The following is a 19,179-nucleotide window of genomic DNA, read 5'->3' as shown; positions in this document are numbered from 1 at the left end:
CCTGGGTGTATTTAAAAACAGCGTAGATACAGTGCTCAAGGAGTTGGTGTAGTAGTAGCTCTGGTAGATAGAAAATTATTTGATCTGATGATCTTAGAGGTGTTTTCCAACTATGGTGAACCTGTGTGATCTTCACAGTTTGGTGATTAAAAACTTAATCCCTTGACAAGAAGTTCTTGTTTCTTTAGGCTTTGATGGCCCTGGTGTCTTCTTACAGCCTTTTGCTTTATATTGATGGGAACTTTCAGCACAGGCTAGGCGTCTTAAATCTTTGGGCTACTTTTAAAGTGTATAGTAGCTAGCAAACATGCATTGTTTATTCAACATTAACTGCTTTATACCATAAGGCCTCTGATCAATGGTCCTTCTTAGAAAACCAATGCGATATTAATCTGAACTGAAACAGCATCACTAGAACCTAGGAATTTAGTGAGTTTTGCTTCACAGAATCACAGAATGGTAGGGATTGGTCCTCTAGAGATCATCTAGTCAACCCCCCTGCTAAAACAGGATCACCTAAGCTAAATCACCCAGGAACACATCCAGGTGGGTTTGGAGTGCTTCCCAGAAACAGAGACTCCACAACCTCTCTGGATATCCTGATCCAGTGCTTCAAGACTTTTTTTCCTATGTTCACATGGAACCTCCTGTGTTCTACTTTGTGTCCATTGCCCCTGGACCACTGAGAAAAGTCTGGCTCCATCCTCCGGACGCTCGCCCTTTAGATATTGATAAGCATGGACGAGAGCTCCCCTCAGACTTCTCCAGGCTCTCTCAGCCTTCCCTCATACTGGCGCACCACAGCCTCGCTCCCAGAATGCAAAGCCAGAGCCGCCACGGCGCTCCCGGCCGCCAAATAGAGGGACAGCGCGAGCGTGATGACGCGCCGCGCGAGCTCCGCAGCGATTGGGTGCCGCTTCTGGCGCGCGGTGGCGGCGGCGGCTGAGAGTCGACAAAATGGCGGTGGAGCCGCCACGGGACGCGCTGTGGCCGGAGGGCGCGGAGGCGGGCTTCGTGCGCGCCGTGCTTTCCCTGCCTGAGAAGCCCGACACCACCGTGCGCTTCTTCGAGCGCGGCGATTACTACACGGTCCATGGCGCGGACGCGCGTTTGGCCGCCCGCGAGCTCTTCCGAACCCGCGCCGTCATCCGCCAGTTGGCGGGCGCACCGGGTAGGTGCGAAAGTCCGGGCTGAGGGGCCTGAGGGGCGGCAGGGGGCGGATTGGACACCCACACTGGTCCCTTTTGAGGCCTTTCTGTGGGGGGGGACGGAGCGAGGGAAGGAAGGGTTTGGGGGGGGTGGGGGTGTGTCCGCCCGCAGTGATGCGGCGATGGGCGCTAGGGAGGTAGCCGGTGCAGGAGTTGCCCCTTCCCAAGGGCAAGGCTCCTGGGGTCTTACTCGGGTTGGGACGCGGCTTGGTTTTGCTTCTGTCGTGATGCTTCTTGTGTGCCTTGGGCTGAAATTCTCTGTGGCGGCATTTCTCAAAGACAGGGATGTATGAGGGAATGCTCTTCTGTCTGCAAGGAGGTTGTGGAGAGGTGGGTGGCGGTCTCTTCTCAAGACTCACAACTGATAGGACAAGAGGAAACGGCGTCAAGTTACGCCGGGGGGTGTTTAGGTTGGATATTAGGAAAAACTTCTCTACCGAAAGGGAAGTGGTTGAATCGCCATCTTTGGATGTATTTAAAAGCAGTCTAGATAGGGTGCTCAAGGATAAGATGTACCAGCGGCCCTGGTAGGGTTAGATAATGGTTGGACTTGCTCTTAAAGGTCTTTTCTAGGCATGGCGATTCTGTGATTCTCCCTGCTCTAGGCAGTGAGCTGCCCGAGGCTGCAGCACCCCGGGTATGGCTAAGTTAGGCCTGCTGCTGCTGTGCCCTGTGCTGATGGCTGCGGGAAGGGAGATAGTAAGAGCTAGCTTCCACTGATTGCTGCTCGGAGGCAAACATAACTGAATGCAAATCTTCTTCAGCCTCTCACAGCCTTGAAATGATAATTAGTAGCCATTCTGAGTAGGATGCATGTGATGGATGGAGGTGTACAAGTGTAGGAAGTTATCTACAGCAGAAAGCATGGTTCTGAGTATCTACTCATCACAAGCTCAACTGCAGGAGTGTCAGATATGGAGAGTGGGTTGAACACCGCATGTTGCATGGGCTTACAGCAGTTAATGTTTTCCCAGTGCATTGGTAGGTTTGCATTTGTGAAAATGAGCGTGTGGTATTTTCTGTGGTAAACTGAGGGCTCATACAGTTCTGTAGTGCAGGTGATAGGTAAGCAATGGTAACCAGGCAGGACTAGTGACGGCCTGCAGAAGTAAATAACGTCTAATTAGGTATTGCATAAGGTTTTCTTTCCCATCCATCCCCTGTTACTTTGTATTTATCTCTTGGTAGAAGATGATGGCGTTTGCCAGTGTGGAATGTATGAGCTTTGAGATGATGAATTATCTTGCCAGAGGAAGCAAACCTTAGTCTTTATCTTGAGGAACAAGATAATACTACAAAATTAGTGTCAGCACAAAAATAAACCTGGTTGTTTTGAATGTTTTTTTACTTGTATGTGTGCAATGACATTAATAAGAGAGCAGCATTCTCACATTCTTTTCACTTTCTACTGTGATGAGCTTTCAAGTGATCACTTTCAAGTGATGAGCTAATATGCAAATAACCCCCAACCTGTCTTCAAAACCACAAAAAATAACCCCAGACCACTGAGGAAATAAAAACAACTGGTGGAGAAGTTGTAGAGCTTGATAGTTTCAAATGTAGAATTTGCTGCCTTCCAGGCTAGGCACACATGCATCTGTGTTATTTTTGTATTCCACTTAAAAGTGATTTGTTTCACAGATGTGACTGTCAGCTTTGCTTTTAAAACTTTTTAAAGCCTTATCTAGCTAAAAGTGAGCATAAAAATACTTTTTTTTTCACTTCACCTGTCCCCTGCTGATGTATTACATAGTCTCAGCTGAAAAGAAAACAAAAAGGAAAAAATGGAGGTTTTTTGACTGGTAAAGAGAATTTAATTAGGTGGAATTAATTTTTACCTGCTTTCAAAAAAAGTCTTAGTAGAGATTTGAGGAAAGAAAATTAAAAAATGCTATTTAAAACAGGCCTGTAAGTTGTTAAGGGTGTGGAGGTTTGCTGCTTAGCACGTGTAAAGGGAGGAAGAGCCTCAAAGGTGCTGAAGATGTGCTACTGAAAAAAGGAATGCGATAATCCCTGTCTGTTACAGAGTCACAGAATTGCCTAGATAGGAAAAGACCAGTCATTAGCCTGACAAGTCCTAGACTAAACCATATCCGTAAGCACTCCATCTACAGGACTCTTAAATACCTCCAGGGTGGGGACTCCACCACCTCCCTATGCAACCTCTTCCAATGCCTGGTAACCCTTTCACTGAAGAAATTCTTCCTCATACTCTATGTGGACTTCCCTTGGTGGAGCTCAAGGCCATTTCTTCTTCTTTTATCACTTGTTACTTGCTTGAACAGATCAGCTCCCACCTCTCTACAATCCCCTTTCAGGTTGTAGAGAGCAATAAGGTCTCCCCTGAGCCTCCCTTTTGTCTTGTTGTTTGTGCCTACTTGCTTGTGCCAACTAGCTCTTGTTTATCTGACCCTACTCTGAGTTAATGCCATTTACCAATCTGGAAGAAAACTTGATATACCCCACCCCCAAACCCTGGTTTGTTCAGTAGTGGAACTATCTTATTCAGAGAGTAGGCTGGTGCCACAGGTAGCCCAGAAGATGAGACAGAAGTGGTATTGCTACTCATGGCAGCTGTATCAAATTAAATTTGTTCAACTATCATCTGCCTGCACCTATAAGGGAACAGAAGCAAGAGGTTTGTCCATCAGGTGCTTCCTAATTTAGGTTTTAATAGGAACTTCAAAACTTTCAGAAAATATATTGGTTTTACAGTATCTGTTGTGATAAAAGGGTCTTGGCAGCTGTCTTGTCATCTTCTGAGTCTGAATAGGGTGTTAGTCTGTTCTGTCAACAGAAGTGGCTTATCTAGCAAAGAATCAGAATCACAGAATGGTCTGGGTTGGAAGGGACCTCCAAAGCTCATCTAGTCCAACCCCATCTGCAGTAAGCAGGGACATCCTCAACTAGATCAGGTTGCCCTGCTGAGCCTGTCTTCGAATATCTCCAGGAAAAGGGCCTCAACTACTTCCCTGGGCAACCTGCTGCAGTGTTCCCCTACCCTCATGGTAAAGAACTTGTTCCTAAAGAAAAGATGTTACCTGGAAAGAAAACTTGTAGCAGGCTTCTACCACTCATTAGATTGAAAATGTGTGAAAGATGAATTGGAAAACAAAATCATGAATGTTGTAAGGAGAGAGGAAGGATGGGAGAAACATCTTTGTTTATATGTATGTATAGATTTAGTGAAACTTGGAAGTGATCATTGATTCTATTTGGATGTGGAGTATGCTTAACCTTAACCAGCTGAATGTTGTGGGGGGTTTGTGGTTTCATGGAATTTACGTGTTTGCTGCTTTTATATTAGAACAGGATCCTTCCTGCAGGTTGTTCTTGGGGATTTTGATTATTATGAACAAATGCAGATAACTCATCATTTTATAACTTTGGTTTGGTTTTTCTTAGGAACTCAGAAGCTTGAGAGTGTGGTGTGCAGTAAAATGAACTTTGAATCTTTTGTGAGAGAGCTGCTTCTGGTTCGTCATTACCGAGTTGAAGTATACAAGAACAAGGCGGGGAGTAAATCTGTCAAAGAAAACGACTGGTACTTGGCATACAAGGTACAATTTTTCACCTCATGATTGTGACATGAAAGGGAAAAAAAAAAAACCAAACAGAACAAAACCATAGAATCATAGTATGGTTTAGGTGGGAAGGGACCTTAAAGATCATTTAGTTCCAACACCCCTGCCGCAGGCAGGGACAGCTTCCACTAGACCAGGTTGCTCAAGGCCTCATCCAACCTGGCCTTGAACACCTCTAGGAAGGGGGCATCCACCACATCCCTGAGCAACCTGTTCCAGTGTCTCACCACCCTTACTGTAAAGAATTTCTTCCTAATATCCAGTCTAAAATATAGGTCCCACAGGTTGTAGTTTCAGGATTTTCAGGGACTGACATTGGTGGTGCGATGGTAAAGCATGCAGTCTGTTAGATATCCCTGCATTTTCTACTGCTCTGAGGCTGGTGGAGCTTCTACTACCTTTGCCATAGATTGGGAACTAAAAGAAACCTGAAGTAGTTCTTTTTGTTTAGGTGGAGAATATTAATGGTTGCAGAAACAGAACTGTATGTTTTATATTAATGGGCTGTTCCATACTTAATTTTCATCAGTTGTTACCCTTTTTAAGAGAAAAATGTACTATGTGTCTGTAAAAGTGTTTCTCCTGTTTTAAACAGGGCTCTCCAGGCAATCTTGCCCAGTTTGAGGAAATTCTGTTTGCCAACAATGATATGTCGACGGCCATCGGGGTTGTGGGGGTTAAGCTGTCAACTGCTGAGGGACAGAGAGTAGTAGGAGTGGGGTATGTCGACACTACGCTGAGAAAACTGAGCGTCTGTGAGTTCCCAGATAATGATCAGTTCTCAAACCTGGAAGCTCTACTGGTTCAGCTGGGACCGAAGGAGTGTGTGCTACCGGGAGGAGAGACGACAGGAGAGATGGCAAAAGTGCGACAAGTAAGGGAACCACTGTAGCTTGCAGGTGGACCAAGCTTTCTCTGAAAAGCTATATTGGAGCTTACTAGGGGAGGCTCTGTGATTTGTGGAAAAGTGAAGGAGCAGTTTGTTAACTTGTACATCCACAATGGATTATTTGCCTCATTTGCATTTTAATCAGCAAAGTTGTTCTAAGGGTAAAACCTTCTCTTGTCATTCTTTGCTGCAATCTGCTCCCTGTGCTGAACAGCTGTCCCCTGAATATTGAAAATAATTGACAACCACGTGTATTTATGCACAACAGGTCATTCAGAGGGGAGGAATCCTGCTAACAGACAGGAAGAAGGCAGATTTCACAACAAAAGATATTGTTCAGGATCTCAATCGCTTGTTAAAATCAAAGAAAGAAGAACAGATAAATAGTGCAGCGCTGCCGGAGATGGAAAAGCAGGTGAGCACAGAGCAGCCACAGAATCACAAAATGACAGGGCTTGGAAGGGACCTCTGTAGATTGTGTACTCCAATCACCCTTGCCAGAGCAGGTTCACCTTGACCAGGTTGCACAGGAGCTGTCCTGGTGGGCTTTGAATGACTCCAGAGATGGGGACTCCTCCACCTCTCTGGGCAGCCTATTCCAGTATTCCACCACCCTCGGTGTCAATAATTTCCTCCTTGTGTTTAGATGGAACGTGGTATGTTCAAGTTTGTGCCTATTACCTCATGTCCTGCCACTGGGCACCACTGAAAAAAGGCTGGTCCCATCCTCCTGGCACCCATCCTTTAATTATTTGTAAGCATTGATAAGATCCCCCTTCAGTTTTCTCTAGGCTAGAAAAGTCCCAAGTCCTTCAGCCTTTCTTCATGAGAGAGAGGTTCTTGTCCCCTAATCATCTTTGTAGCCCTTTGCTGTGCTCTTCCTCGAGTTTCGTGGACTTTGAGTTGGGAAGCCCAGAACTGGACACAGTTTAATGTACCCATGTATTAGAAGCAGAGTGGTGAAAGTTTCTGTTGTGTGCTGAACACTCTTTCCTGGTTTATGCTGGATTCCCATATTTGTGGAGAAGTGTGTTGTAAAACCCATGGTATATTAAACTGTGTTCTTGCTGAAGTGCTTAGCATTTCTCTGCTCAGTTTGAGTCTGTGTCAAAGTCGGATTCCAGGGGTCCTGCTGAGAATGAGAAGAACCTTTCACTTGTCTCTTTGAAGTAGTACAAGAGACTGTGCAGAAGAGGTGCTTCCTATTCACAGTCTATCTAGCCTAAGGACTGCAGTACAACACTTTGATTGTTTTGCATGCCAGGAAAAATGATATGAAAACAAAGTCATGTTTATGATGATGCTTTTGTGTTTTATGTCATCTGGTTCAAGCAGCATATGATTTAGTGCCTGCATGTGAACTGAAAGTGTTTGTTCTTAGCTGCAAACAAGAGGTAATTTGCTTGAGAGAAACATGTTTTAAAATGCCCTTCACTGATGGTGCTCACTGCAGGTGTAAGGTACAGAGCTATTTTCCCTTAATATATGATTTCATAACAGGTTGAAATTGTTTGAAGTGTGTTTCAGCTGAACAAGTCAGTCATGCATTTGCCTCTCTTATGAGCTGGCAGTAGTGTTTGTAATGCCATGCAGTGAGTCAGATCAGATGCTTGCTCTGGCTGAAAACTAACCCTGAAACCATGTCTTGAAATGCTCCATGGTATCTCATTTATCTGCAATAACTTGTTTGTGTTCCTGAGCCAGAAACATCCTGATAACAGCTTTGGGAAGCTGATGAGGTGTGCACTTCACATTTTATTTATCAGATTATGCAAATGTCTAGTTTGTTGTTCTTGCACCTACCTAGAAAGACCTTGCAGTGTCATAGAGTGTCCCTATGGAGATGAAGTCTTGCCAAATAGGGTGAGTCTCTCATAATCCTGCTGGAATTGACATGGCTCAAAGTCTTCCCTGATTGTCACTTTCTGTGGGCATTTATCAAATAGTGATGGACTGAGGAGTGTTTTAGCTGGAATGTGGTGGGGGTTTGATTATTGTTTCTTTTTTAATTTCAGGTTGCTATTTTGTCTTTGTCAGCTGTTATCAAGTTTTTAGAGTTGCTGTCAGACGAGTCTAATTTTGGACAGTTTGAACTGGCCACTTTTGATCTTAGCCAGTATATGGTTCTAGATAATGCAGCTGTTCAAGCCCTCAACCTTTTTCAGGTAAGAAATGCACCCTTGAATTGGTGTTTTGTAATAGAATTATTTTACTTATTTATAGCTATAGTAAGTAGCCTCTCTTCCCTATTGCAACTCCCCAGATCCTCATTAATGGCAACTTCTGCTGTGGTTTTTGTTAGCTTACTTGGAACGAAGAGGAGAAGATTGTCAAGATGGTAGAAGGTGGCCACAAGCAAGTGTCTGTTTAGAATGCATGTATGGGGAGAGCTGTGGAAGCACCTCATGGTTGTAGCTGCTGAGGAGTCTGGCTAGCAGTGGGGGAAATGCTTTGTCTTTCCTTGGTTTTAGTCAGAGACATTCACGCCTCTGGTCGCAGGAGCAGACCCGGGACATGGGAATTCTGTAGCTTTGTGGCTGATGGGGAACTCCAAAGCGCAGTTGCTTGATACAGGAGTGGTTTTGGGAAAGAAAATAGAAGCTTCAATTAGATGGTATTAAGGGAATAGGAAGCATAGGGCAGGTGCACTGCTGTTGGTGATGGAAAGGGAGGGCTGGCTGCAGTCAGGATGAGAAATGAACACGACTGCTTGATTCTGAAAGCATCATGGTGTGCTAACTGGCCAGTGTCCATTTTACATCGTACACATGTACCCTCCCACTACAGCTGTTTTTCTGTTGTAGGAAAACATGGACTTGAAGTGGTGTGTTGGATCAGCTTTCCTCTTTTGTTTTTGTGCTAGTAAACCCTGCTCACTTTTGAGCCTCAGATTTGTAGGAAGAAATCGCAAATATGGTTCCCTGTTTGCCTTAGAGAAAAAAAGAAAAGAGCATATATTCAGCATCTGAGCTGGTTAGCTGTGCAGAGAGATCCTCTGATTAATTTTTCTTTGTTTTAATTTAAAAAGATATATCTACTGTCTAGGGAATGAAACAAAATTCTGTCTCTTCTCAAGCTTTCCAGAGGTGTTCTAGGAAGTTCAACACTGTCATAGCTACATCACTTTGTACATCCTTGCAGATGTTGTCAAAAAAACACACAGGATATACATGACCATGCCTATCTTCAGGGGCTGTTGTGAGCTTTGGAACAAGGGGGTTTGCCATGTGGCAGGAGGCTGGGTTGTTGCCTGTGTGGCAGGCTGTCTGTGGGGAGGTTTTTAGGCAGGTACCAAAGCAAAGGCAAAACATTTTGTAATTTGAGTTGCTTTGTGTGAGGTACGTAGGTGAGGTTCTTATGGTGCAGCAGATGCAGTAGAAACTGTGGTATTCCAACTTGGATATATTGGAGTAGGTTATTTATATATAATATATGCACTCTATGACACTTTCTGGGATTCAGAAGTTTCTTATTCCAATACAGATTTTCCAGGGGTTTAAATGTGTCTGTGTACCTTCTCATGGCATTCTTTGCCTCTTCCTTTTCTCTCTCTCTCCCCACTTGCCTCTTCCTTTTTGATCTTACAAATGGCAAACTAGCAAATCCATAGGTGTATTTCTGCTTTTCCTATTCACCAGGACAAACTACAAGGCATGACTACTTAAGTTTTTAACTTTCTTGCTCCTTTCAGGATTAGTTTCCAACAGACAAACCTATTCCTTGCTTGCCATGTTCCAGGGACCAGAGTAGAAGTGCTTTAAGGTCATGCTGTTTTATGTGCCTTTTTTGATGGCTACTAAGTTAAACACAAGAAACACTGATTTGTTCTTAGGTAGCAAAGTTGAGTGCCATCCAGTGAGTGTCAATAAAATTCACTAACTAATCTTTTGATGTTGTTGTTCTTTTCCCCAGAGTTCTGTGGAAAATGCTAATACTGCACAATCTTTAGCTGGCTTGCTGAACAAATGCAGAACCCCTCAAGGACAAAGACTTGTTAATCAGTGGATCAAACAACCCCTTATGGACAAGAATAGAATTGAAGAAAGGTAACAGCATTTTTGTGCTTCATAGACTTACACAAGTTAGTAACTTTTACAAAAGGCTCTTTAAACACAAAATACAACAACAGTAAAAAACAGTGGTTGGAGGCTTTTGTGTGCTAGTTAAACTGTAGTTAAAGCAGAAAATACTTTTCCCTGAGATGCAAATTGACACTCTAGTGTTGGATTAACTGTTAGTTGGGGTTTTCTTTTAATTGTAATGACAACATTTTAAAGAGGAGAGGTGGCCTTTGAAAGTCTCTAGAGAAGGAGACCCCACAACCTCTCTGGGCAGCCTGCTCTGGGGCTCCAGCACCATCACAGTAAAGAAGTGTTTTCCCATGTTCAGATGGAATTTCCTGTGGTTGAGTTTTATGTCCATTGCCCCTTGTGCTATCACTGTGTATCACTGAAAAGAGCCTGGCTTCATCCTCCTCACAGCCACCCTGCAGATATTTGTAGACTTTGATAAAGTCTTCTCTCAGCCTTCTCTTCTCCAGACTAAACAGCCCCAAGTTTCTCAGTCTTTCTTTGTAATAGAGATGCTCCACTCCATCATCCTTGTAGCTCTTCCTTGAACTCTACTCAGTAGTTCCCTGTTCCTCTTGAACTGGGGAGCCCAGAACTGGATGCAGTATTTCAGATGGGGTCTAACTGAGGCTGACTAGAGGGGGAGGAGAACCTCCCTCAACCTTCTGGGTACACTTCTTAATGCACCCAAGTATACTGTTGGCCTTCTGGTCTACCAGGGCACGCTGCTGTCCCATGGATAACTAGCAACCAAGACTCCAAGGTGCTTCTCTGTGGAGCTACTGTTCAACCCCTAACCTGTACTGATCCATGGGATTGTTCCTTACCAGGTGCAGGACACCACACTTGCCCTTGTTGAACTTCATTAGATTCATCTTTGTCCAGCTTTCCAGCCTGTCCAGGTCTCCCTGGATGGCAGCCCAGCCTTCTGGGGTGTCAGCCACTCCTCCCAGATTTGTATCATCAGCAAATTTGCTGAGGGTACACTCTGTCTCTTCATCCAGATCCTTGATGAGTATGTTGAATGAGAATGGGCCCAGCACTGGCAGTTGCCAAGTTGTTCATGTACTTTACAAACTATAATATAGACCGTAGAGGTCTTTTGAGAAGGAAGTATAGGGAGTTACTGATTATTTCCCAGCTTGAAGAGTGCCACGTTAAAGGAGCCCATTTAACAGTAACTTGTGTCCTAATGGAATTGCTGTGAGGTGACACTGCTTTGAAGTGAGCCTGGTGTTTTGCCTGTTCAGGACGTATTTTGATTTGGCTTTTATTCCAGCACGGGGAATTGGATGTCTGAAAGTTTCCTGTATCGTTACTCTTGTAACCCTCTGCTAAGACCTGTAGGTGGCGCAAGTCATCTTCTTCGAGTTGTTTATAACCTGCAAGGTGGTGCTTGTAGTTTTGGAGAAGCAGAACACAGTGTTACTTCACTAGTCCGTATTAACCATCGGTACAGTAGCAACACAAATTAATGTACATAGTGTACATTCTTCAGATAAAATAATGTTTATCTACTGGGACAGGTCCTAATGAGAACTAAGAAAACATAGGTTCCTGATACTTGCTTGTCTTGAAAGACTTGGGGTTCTGCCCATGTCTGGCTGGTTTTCCATGATTAAAAAACTAATTATCAGTCATAGGTATACAAGATACAGCCCTACTACTCCTATGTGGTATGTTCAGAAGGCAGGTCCATGAGGTTCCTGCTCTTTACGTTATAGTCAACATATTTCTGAAATGAAGATGTAGTTGCAGAGACAGGAAGAGAGATACATTAGTTGCATACCATGATTGGCTATCATAAAGGAACTTCAGTATGTAATGTTTGTTCCTCAGATACTGGGAAGTCTGAGAAGTGTGGCACAGTGGAAAGTAGTGGTTGCTCTGTTATGGCGTGAGAGGTGAGCTCATGCTAAATACATACTTCTAATATCTATATATGTAATTATTGTTCCTTCTGGGTTTTTTTGGGGAGGGGCAGCAAATTCTTTGACATCATACCCAGCACAAATAGAAGGCTGCAGCTCACCATTTTACTCTGTGTCCTGAGGATGGACCTCTGTTCTTGTTCAGTGTTCCTCTGAAATTAGCCTTGCTTTGGACAGGAGCTAGAGGCTTTGTTTTCTCTTCTGATTAAAAATTCTTTTGTTAGCTTTCCATTACTTTGGTATTGTTTCCTAACCTGCAGTTCTCCCTGCAAAACATTGTAGATGGGCTTTGTTGCTTCTATCATTCTGGTTAGTAGCTCTGGAAATCCTTTCCAAGTACAGGTCAGTACTTCTCCACAGCAACAGACCCATTTCAGGCATTTAAATTAGTAGGTGATAGCCTGTGTCCTCAGTAAGGGAGGGTAGAATATGACCAACTTGGAGGTTTGTCTGAAAGGCTTAATTAAAATGCACTTTAAATGCTGGGAGTGTCCCTAACACTTGTAAAGAACCTTCTGAAATATAGGTTGAATCTGACCTGGGTGGAAGACAGAAGTGTGGCTTGTTATTCTCATGCAGATTATGATGCAATAAATATTTTGCTGGGAAGAAATTGTCATTCCAGTAAGAGGAAAATGATGGTGGCTTCCCAGTAAGCTTTTTGAAACAGTACCAAAATCTCACCTTTGTTATCCCTAAAGTTATAATAGAATCATGGAATTGTTTTGATTAGACCTCCAAGGTCATCAAGTCCAACCATCAGCCTAACACCACTGTAGCCATTAAACCATGTACTGAAGTGCCATATCCACAGGTTGGAACATGTCCACAAGGATGATCAGAGGGCTGAGCACTTCTGCTACAGAGACAGAAGGAGAGAGTTTGGGCTCTTCAGTCTGGAGAGGAGAAGGCTCTGAGGAGAGCTTGTTGTGGCCTTCCAGTATCTTAAGAAAGCTGGGGAGAGACTTTTTAGGGTATTGGGTAGTGATAGAACTAGGGGAAATGGAGCACAACTAGAAATAAGTAGATTCAGATTGGATGTTACAAAGAAGCCCTTCACCATGAGGGTGCTGAGATACTGGCACAGGTTGCCCAGGGAGGTGATAGAAGTCTCATCCCGTGATGTTTTTGCAGCCAGGCTGGATGTGGCTGTGAGCAACCTGCTGTAGTGTGAGGTGTCCTTGCCCGTGGCACGGGGTTGGAACTGGGTGATCCTTGAGGTCCCTTCCAACCCTGACAGTTTTATGTTTCTTGAACACCTTTAGGGACATCTTTAAGTCCCCTGGGGAATAATTTGGAGATTGAAACTCTCAGTGCTTCCTTTTTCAAGGCTTCCCCCTCCCTTCACCTTCCTCTCTTATTTTCAGAACTACTAGACAATCTGTATTTTCATTTGGATTTGTTTGTAAAGCTGAGATTGACAGTAAGTGCTAGAAACATTCAACAAAAGCTCTGCTAGTCTAGCTCATGTCAGATAAGCCACATCTCAAAAAAAGGACAATCCTGGCTGCTTGAAACCTACTGAAAAGTTGAGGTTCCTGTGTTGCAAGGAATTTTTGTTTGAGAAAGGATGTAAATCCCAGGATGTTAAGGGTTGGAAGGGTCCTCTGGAGATCTTCAAGTCCAACCCCCTGCCAGAGCAGGACCATGGTATCTAGCACAGGTAGCACAGGAATGCATTAATTTTGTCTGGGCTTGTAATTTAATTTCATTCATCACATGTAAGGCTTCTGAAGTCTTTAATGTTTTGTTTGCCTACAGTTTTGAGTTCCTCTTCTGTACAGAATGAATGCAAATGAAAAAGTATTTGTGTCTTTTTTTCTGGCAGAGAAATAGTTGTTTGGTGTGTGCTCATAGGAAATGCACACTGGAAGGTTAGCAAACTTAAAGAGTGTGAGTGTTGCTGGAGCAGCATTGTAAGCTTAACCTCATAACTTTAATTAAGAGGGTGGAAACTTATGAGAAATAAACCACAAAAGTAATAATAAAAACTAATCATGGATACAGCCTTGTGCAGCTGTGCCTAGTCTTTGGAGACCATGCAGTGATAGCATTTTATCACTGGACCCCGAAGTGCCATGTTTAATTGAAACAGACAGACTGGCACTGCAGCGTTGAGGCATTATGCTGAGAAGCAGCTTTAGCTACTCCTTGTCTTTGGTTTCTCTGAAAGTTTTGGGTAGGGCAGTTTCAGTGGATGGAGTTTATGAACTTGCCCATGACTGTAGACTTCTTCGTGAGTTCTTGCTCTGTCGTCTTAGTTGTTCTTTGTTACAGCATAAGAAATGGAGGGTTAGTAGCAGTTCTTAAAAGATGGACATGTGTTTTCCAAAGGCATAAATTTCTGTGTTGATGGAATGGCAGTCTTCAAACAATTGTGACACTGGTTGTTCTTGCCTTTATTTAAATTAGGATAATTTAGCTTTCATGTCCTTGACCCTTGCTCACACTAGCTGTGAAGGGTCTGGAGCACTAGCCCTGTGGAGCGTGGCTGAGGGAGCTGCTGGTGTTTAGCCTGGAGAAGAGGAGGCTCAGAGGAGACCTTGCTCTCTATGACTACCTGAAAGGAGATTGTAGCCAGGTTGGGGTTGGTCTCTTCCCCCTAGGCAACCTGTGACAGAACAAGTGGACACAATCTCAAGCCACACCAGGGGAGGGGGGGAGGTTTAGGCTGGATGTTAGGGAGAAGTTCTCCACAGGAAGAGAGATTGGCCATTGGAATGGGCTGCCTGGGGAGGTGGTGGAGTCGCTGTCCCTGGAGTCTTTATAGACTGGATGAGGCACTTAGGGCCATGGTTTAGTTGTTAGGTAGTAGTTCAGACTTCCTGATTTCAAAGGTATTTTCCAGCCTGGTTAATTCTGTGATTCCTTGAGTGTGGATTGTTACCAGTTCTCTGTTACTGACAGTGGCACTAGTGTTCATGCAGCTACTTGGTAACCTTTCGATGCTTGCTGAAATCAAGGGTGTAACATTGTATAGCATCTAGTCCAGTGAAGCAAGGCAGCTGCTAAAAGAGTCAATCCTAGTTCCTCTTCCTGGACTTCAGCTTGTGCTGCTCCCTCTCTTTGGTCTCATAGCTGCAGAATAATTTGCTTTGGCTTGTTCACAGATGAAAATGAATCCATGAAAAAGTGGGAGAAGTTGAAATCTAAATTTAATCCTTTTGCTCTCTGCAGTTGGTCTGTGACCTGCTGTCATCACAAACAGGAAATTAACATCTCCTTAAATGCAGATCAAGCCAGACCTGTTCTTCAGATTTAATAATCTGGCTGGTGTTTGCTTTCCTTTGGTATCTTGACTCTTTCAGATCTTATGCTAATTAATTTGTATTGCTGCAAGAGAATAGATTGGGTGGCTGCCTACCCTCAAATTGGCAAAGCTGAATCTCTGGAATGGAGCTGTTCACTGCCATTGCTAATAAACTTGCTACTTTCCTGACAAATTCACTGTGAAGACACCACTTGAGTATTTTTAGCTCCTATGGAAAACAAGACCATGGAAATGCTATGAAAAATAATATATGCATGGAAATAAAGGAAGAGATGGGCTTTGTGACCTTGGGAAGACAAATCTCTGGCAAAGTGTTTGGGGGATGCTTCAAGAATTTTGTTTTGTGAAGTGTCCTCTTAGAGCTTTGGTCTGTCCAGCTCCTTAAGGGTGAGAGATTCAGCAATATATTGACTCAACAAAAGGCTGAGTCAGTAATGCTGTGCTGGATTTTTGAGGTGGGAGAAGATTTGCTGTGTAAAAAAACATGTTGAAAACTCAGCTTAGCTGTTGGATGGTTTTGTGGTTGGTTTTTTTGTGTCCCTTCTCTGAGCATGTGTGTTTAAAAACTGGAAACTGTTGTTTATTCTGTGAAGTAGCAGATTGCTGTAAGGTGAGAATATCCCATTTTTATCTCGGCTCCTTTTCTGTGGAGCTAATTCATTAAGGGTAATAATTTTGTTACTTCTTGAGTGAGAATGAGGAGGAGTGGTGAATCACATCTAAATAGTGTTGTTAGATATAACTCTGGTCTGAATGGCAGTTCTCAGTAATAGTCAAAAGCCAAATTAAACAATTTCAAGAAACAAAAGGGAAGATTTATTTTCTTCTTGTATAACTTGGAGACCTGACTCTTTCTCTAAGTAAAATACCCAAAACTGTGGAATGGGAAACAGAAGACACTTGGGTTTGGCTTTAAACTGTGACTGGGGTGACCATTTCAGTGTCAGCAGGATGCAGAGGTGTGTACAAGTTTCTTTGCAATGTAGGCAGAAGCAATACTTTTTGGTTTTAATGTTATTTTCAGAAGCCAAGTCTTGTAGAGCAGGTCTGATCTGCCATCAGAGCCTGGAGTAGTCCCATTTGCAAAGTGAACCATCAGTGGGAGATGCTGGTGGGCCTCTGAGTCCCTGATGGAGGGCATGCATGGCCATCTGTCCTATCTGGAGAGAAAGAAGGGGGGACCATTGAAAATCTCTGGACGTTGCTCCCTTGTAGAAATGCTTCTGAAGATCCCTCTCTATTGCTCTGCAACACAGCTTGCATCTCTTGGTTGTGTGAGGAGACAAGTGTGTGATGACATCAGGATTGCTGCCAGCCTTGCCTTTTAGACGAAGAACAAAAGTTTCCTTTTGGCTTCTCTTAATTTTCATTGTAGGGAGTTTGTGCATAAGCCTTGGAGCCTTGCAGTTTTTAGCTTTGACAGGCTTCCTGGCTAGAGGAGGCAGAGCAGAGCTCTGCTTGTGTGCTGCTGCTTTGTTTGCATATGCTTCAGAATGATGTCAGGCACTCCCTTCCCTCAGGGTCTAATAATAATGCTGCTTTGGAGCGAGATCTTAATTGCAGCGAGGTGGTTCCTTGCTGGAAAGGATAATCACAGAGGAGACCTCAAGAAATCATCCAGTCCAACCTCCCTGCCAGGGTAGGATCACCTGGATTGGGTCACATAGCAATGCATCCAGGTGGGTTTTGAATGTCTCCAGAGAAGGAGACTCCACAGCCTCTCTGTGCAGCCTGTTCTAGTGTTTTGTCACCCTCCCAGTGACAAAGGTTTTCCTTGCATTCATGTGAAACCTTCCATGCTCCAGCTTGCACCCGTTGCCCTTTGTACTATTATTGGGTATCTCTGAGCAGAGCCTGGCTCTGTCCTGCTGACACTCACCCTTCACAACTTCATAAGCATGCATGAGGTCACCCCTCAGTCTCTTCTCCAAGCTAAGGAGACCAAACTCCCTCAGCCTTTCCTCAGCAGGGAGATGTTCCACTCCCTTCAGCATCTTTCCAGCTCTGCTCTGGAGTCTTTCAAACAGTTCCCTGACCCAAGACTTTTTTAAAACTGTTTTTTATTTTCTGCTGAACATTTGATTTCTTTTTTACCTGGACTAATCTGTTGGGGTTGGAAAATGTTTAAATGCTTGTGCTAAAAGAAACTAACTCTTGGTAACCCATCTCAGAACACTGTGGGTATCTTGGGGGGAAAGAAACTACCCCAAACATGATGTTGGAGTTAATGGTGCCTTTTCTGATAATCCTGGGTTAGTTTTTATTCTGAGCTCACTAGCTTGAAGCCTCACAATCAATCTGTACAGCTTCTGAATCTTTGCTTGATTGTTAACAAAAAATAGCTATTTTGTGCCTGGTACCCTGATACAATCTCAGGACTTTCATTTGCTGTCTCTAGACTTTGACATAATACTTGAATGGTATATGCAGGAATTAGTGTGGAGTGGGGAAGAATCTGTTGCTTCCCCTGGTACATATGAATTATGTTCTATAAATGTTACTGATGGAGAGGACTGAAGCCTTTCTTGGAAGAATGCATTACGGAGTTTAAAACCTGATCTGTAAGTGGACCAACCATTCTGCGGTACAAGCATCCAGTCTTGCTTTCATGGTAAGGATGGTCTGGAAAATTTGAGAAGGCAGGATCCCCCCCACCCCCTGCTGGATGTGGCTTTCTCTTACATTGCTTAATCTTCCAGGTTAAACAGCAGGGAGCTTGTTGTAGAGCATTTTTGTCTGCCTGCTTACTAGCACAGTGCTATGCAAGTGAGTGCAGTGTGATTACTGTGGCTCTCCTAGGGCTTAAAGCTGCCTTTCAAACCTTGTATTCTGAGTTTCACTCTCTGGAGACTTTCAAAGCCTGCCTGGAAATGTTCCTGTGTGGCCTGTCCTACCTAGGTGATCCTGCTTTGGCAGGGTGGCTGGACTCAAAGATCTCCAGAGCTCCTATCCAATTCCCCACCATTCTGTGCTTTGTGACTACTTCAATAGAGCTGTAAAAAGCAGTCAGCATATTCATGACTGCTTCAAGTTACACTTTTGAGACAGGAAGACAGTAGTAGCAAGTTCAGTTCAAAGACCTACCCTGTGACAGTGCAATGAACATTAATTGCTAGTACTAAATAGGTCCTGAGGATATCAGATATGTTCCTAGAGATCCCTTGAATTAGTTCACTTCTGATTTGAGGGAGAAAAAAGTATGGCAGGGTGGAGAAAAGCAGCAGGTGGCAATATTACCTCAGCCTTTTTGTGGTGGCACTGTTGGTTTCTGCCATCTTAGAAGTTTGTGACACTGTGGCTGGAGGGCATAATTTCCTAGCCAGCTTTAGACAGCATCAGCATACAACTGGGCTTGTCCACAGCTGGTGGAGTCACCCTAGAGTGAGGTGGTTTGGGTGTGGAAAGCTGACAGAGCCACAGAAAAGAAGGATCTGTGTTTAAGGAGGGGGCTGCAACTGGGAGCATCACCTTCAGTGTCAACTTGAGGTGTCTGCAGCTGCCTTTATCAGACTACCAGTTTTTCATCCTCCATGCTATGTGGTTTGTGAAGAGCCCTCCAGCCATACCAATGAGCCAGGTTGTGCTTGGTTTCTGTGACATTTCTCTTTCTGCAGAGGAAAATTATGAAACTCTGGGTCTAGCACTGTGAATCATTGCAAAATGTTGTAAGAAGCCAGGAAGATCATCAGACTCCAAGGATAGCTATAATCTTACTGAGATGACAGCATTGTCTTTGTAAGAATGCAGACATTACAGGTCATAAAATGCATCACTGTGGGGCTGTTTGTTCCCAGTTAGCTGTTTCTGTTAACCTACTCTATTATGCAATATCTTTCAACTGCTGGAAGCCTCTAATTTCACATCTCCCACATAAAACAGTAATGCACTTTAAATTCTGAGTTGAGGATGTGTGTACACTGTTGGATTCCTTCAGTGTCATCCTGAGAGTTTTGTTGTTTAGGCAGCCTGTATTTTTAGTTTAGCTTTTTTGCCTCTCTTTCAGGTTGCAACTGGTTTTCAGGGAGGGAAGCTGTGAAGTCATTTGATATTACAGAAGCATTTATAGCATGTTCTTATCTGAGGAAATAAAACCAACTTCATGCTACCGTGCTGGGGGGAAATGATAACAAGTTGCATGGTTTGGGCAAGGTAGGAAACAGAAGGCCTTGAGCCATTCAGTGTGGAAGGGAACAGATGTGAAGGTGCAGGCAGGGTAGGAAGAAGCC

At 43.8% G+C, this 19,179-nt stretch overlaps 1 protein-coding gene across 1 annotated transcript in view; it reads left to right on the top strand.

Moving 5' to 3' along the window:
• Window positions 1–980: 980 nt before the first annotated feature.
• MSH2 (mutS homolog 2) overlaps window positions 981–19,179 on the top strand; it is a 53,578-nt gene continuing 35,379 nt past the window's right edge. Inside the window, exons 1-6 of the mRNA XM_054171147.1 lie at window positions 981–1,171; window positions 4,614–4,768; window positions 5,388–5,666; window positions 5,950–6,096; window positions 7,697–7,846; window positions 9,594–9,727. Of these exons, the coding sequence (XP_054027122.1) occupies window positions 4,649–4,768; window positions 5,388–5,666; window positions 5,950–6,096; window positions 7,697–7,846; window positions 9,594–9,727 (830 nt within the window). The 5' untranslated portion in view covers window positions 981–1,171; window positions 4,614–4,648. The remainder of the gene's footprint in view (window positions 1,172–4,613; window positions 4,769–5,387; window positions 5,667–5,949; window positions 6,097–7,696; window positions 7,847–9,593; window positions 9,728–19,179) is intronic.

Source organism: Dryobates pubescens, chromosome 2 (assembly GCF_014839835.1).
Source record: "Dryobates pubescens isolate bDryPub1 chromosome 2, bDryPub1.pri, whole genome shotgun sequence".
Lineage (NCBI taxonomy): Eukaryota > Metazoa > Chordata > Aves > Piciformes > Picidae > Dryobates > Dryobates pubescens.
Note: the sequence above shows the minus strand (reverse complement) of the source record. Positions and strands in the feature narration are given on the sequence as shown.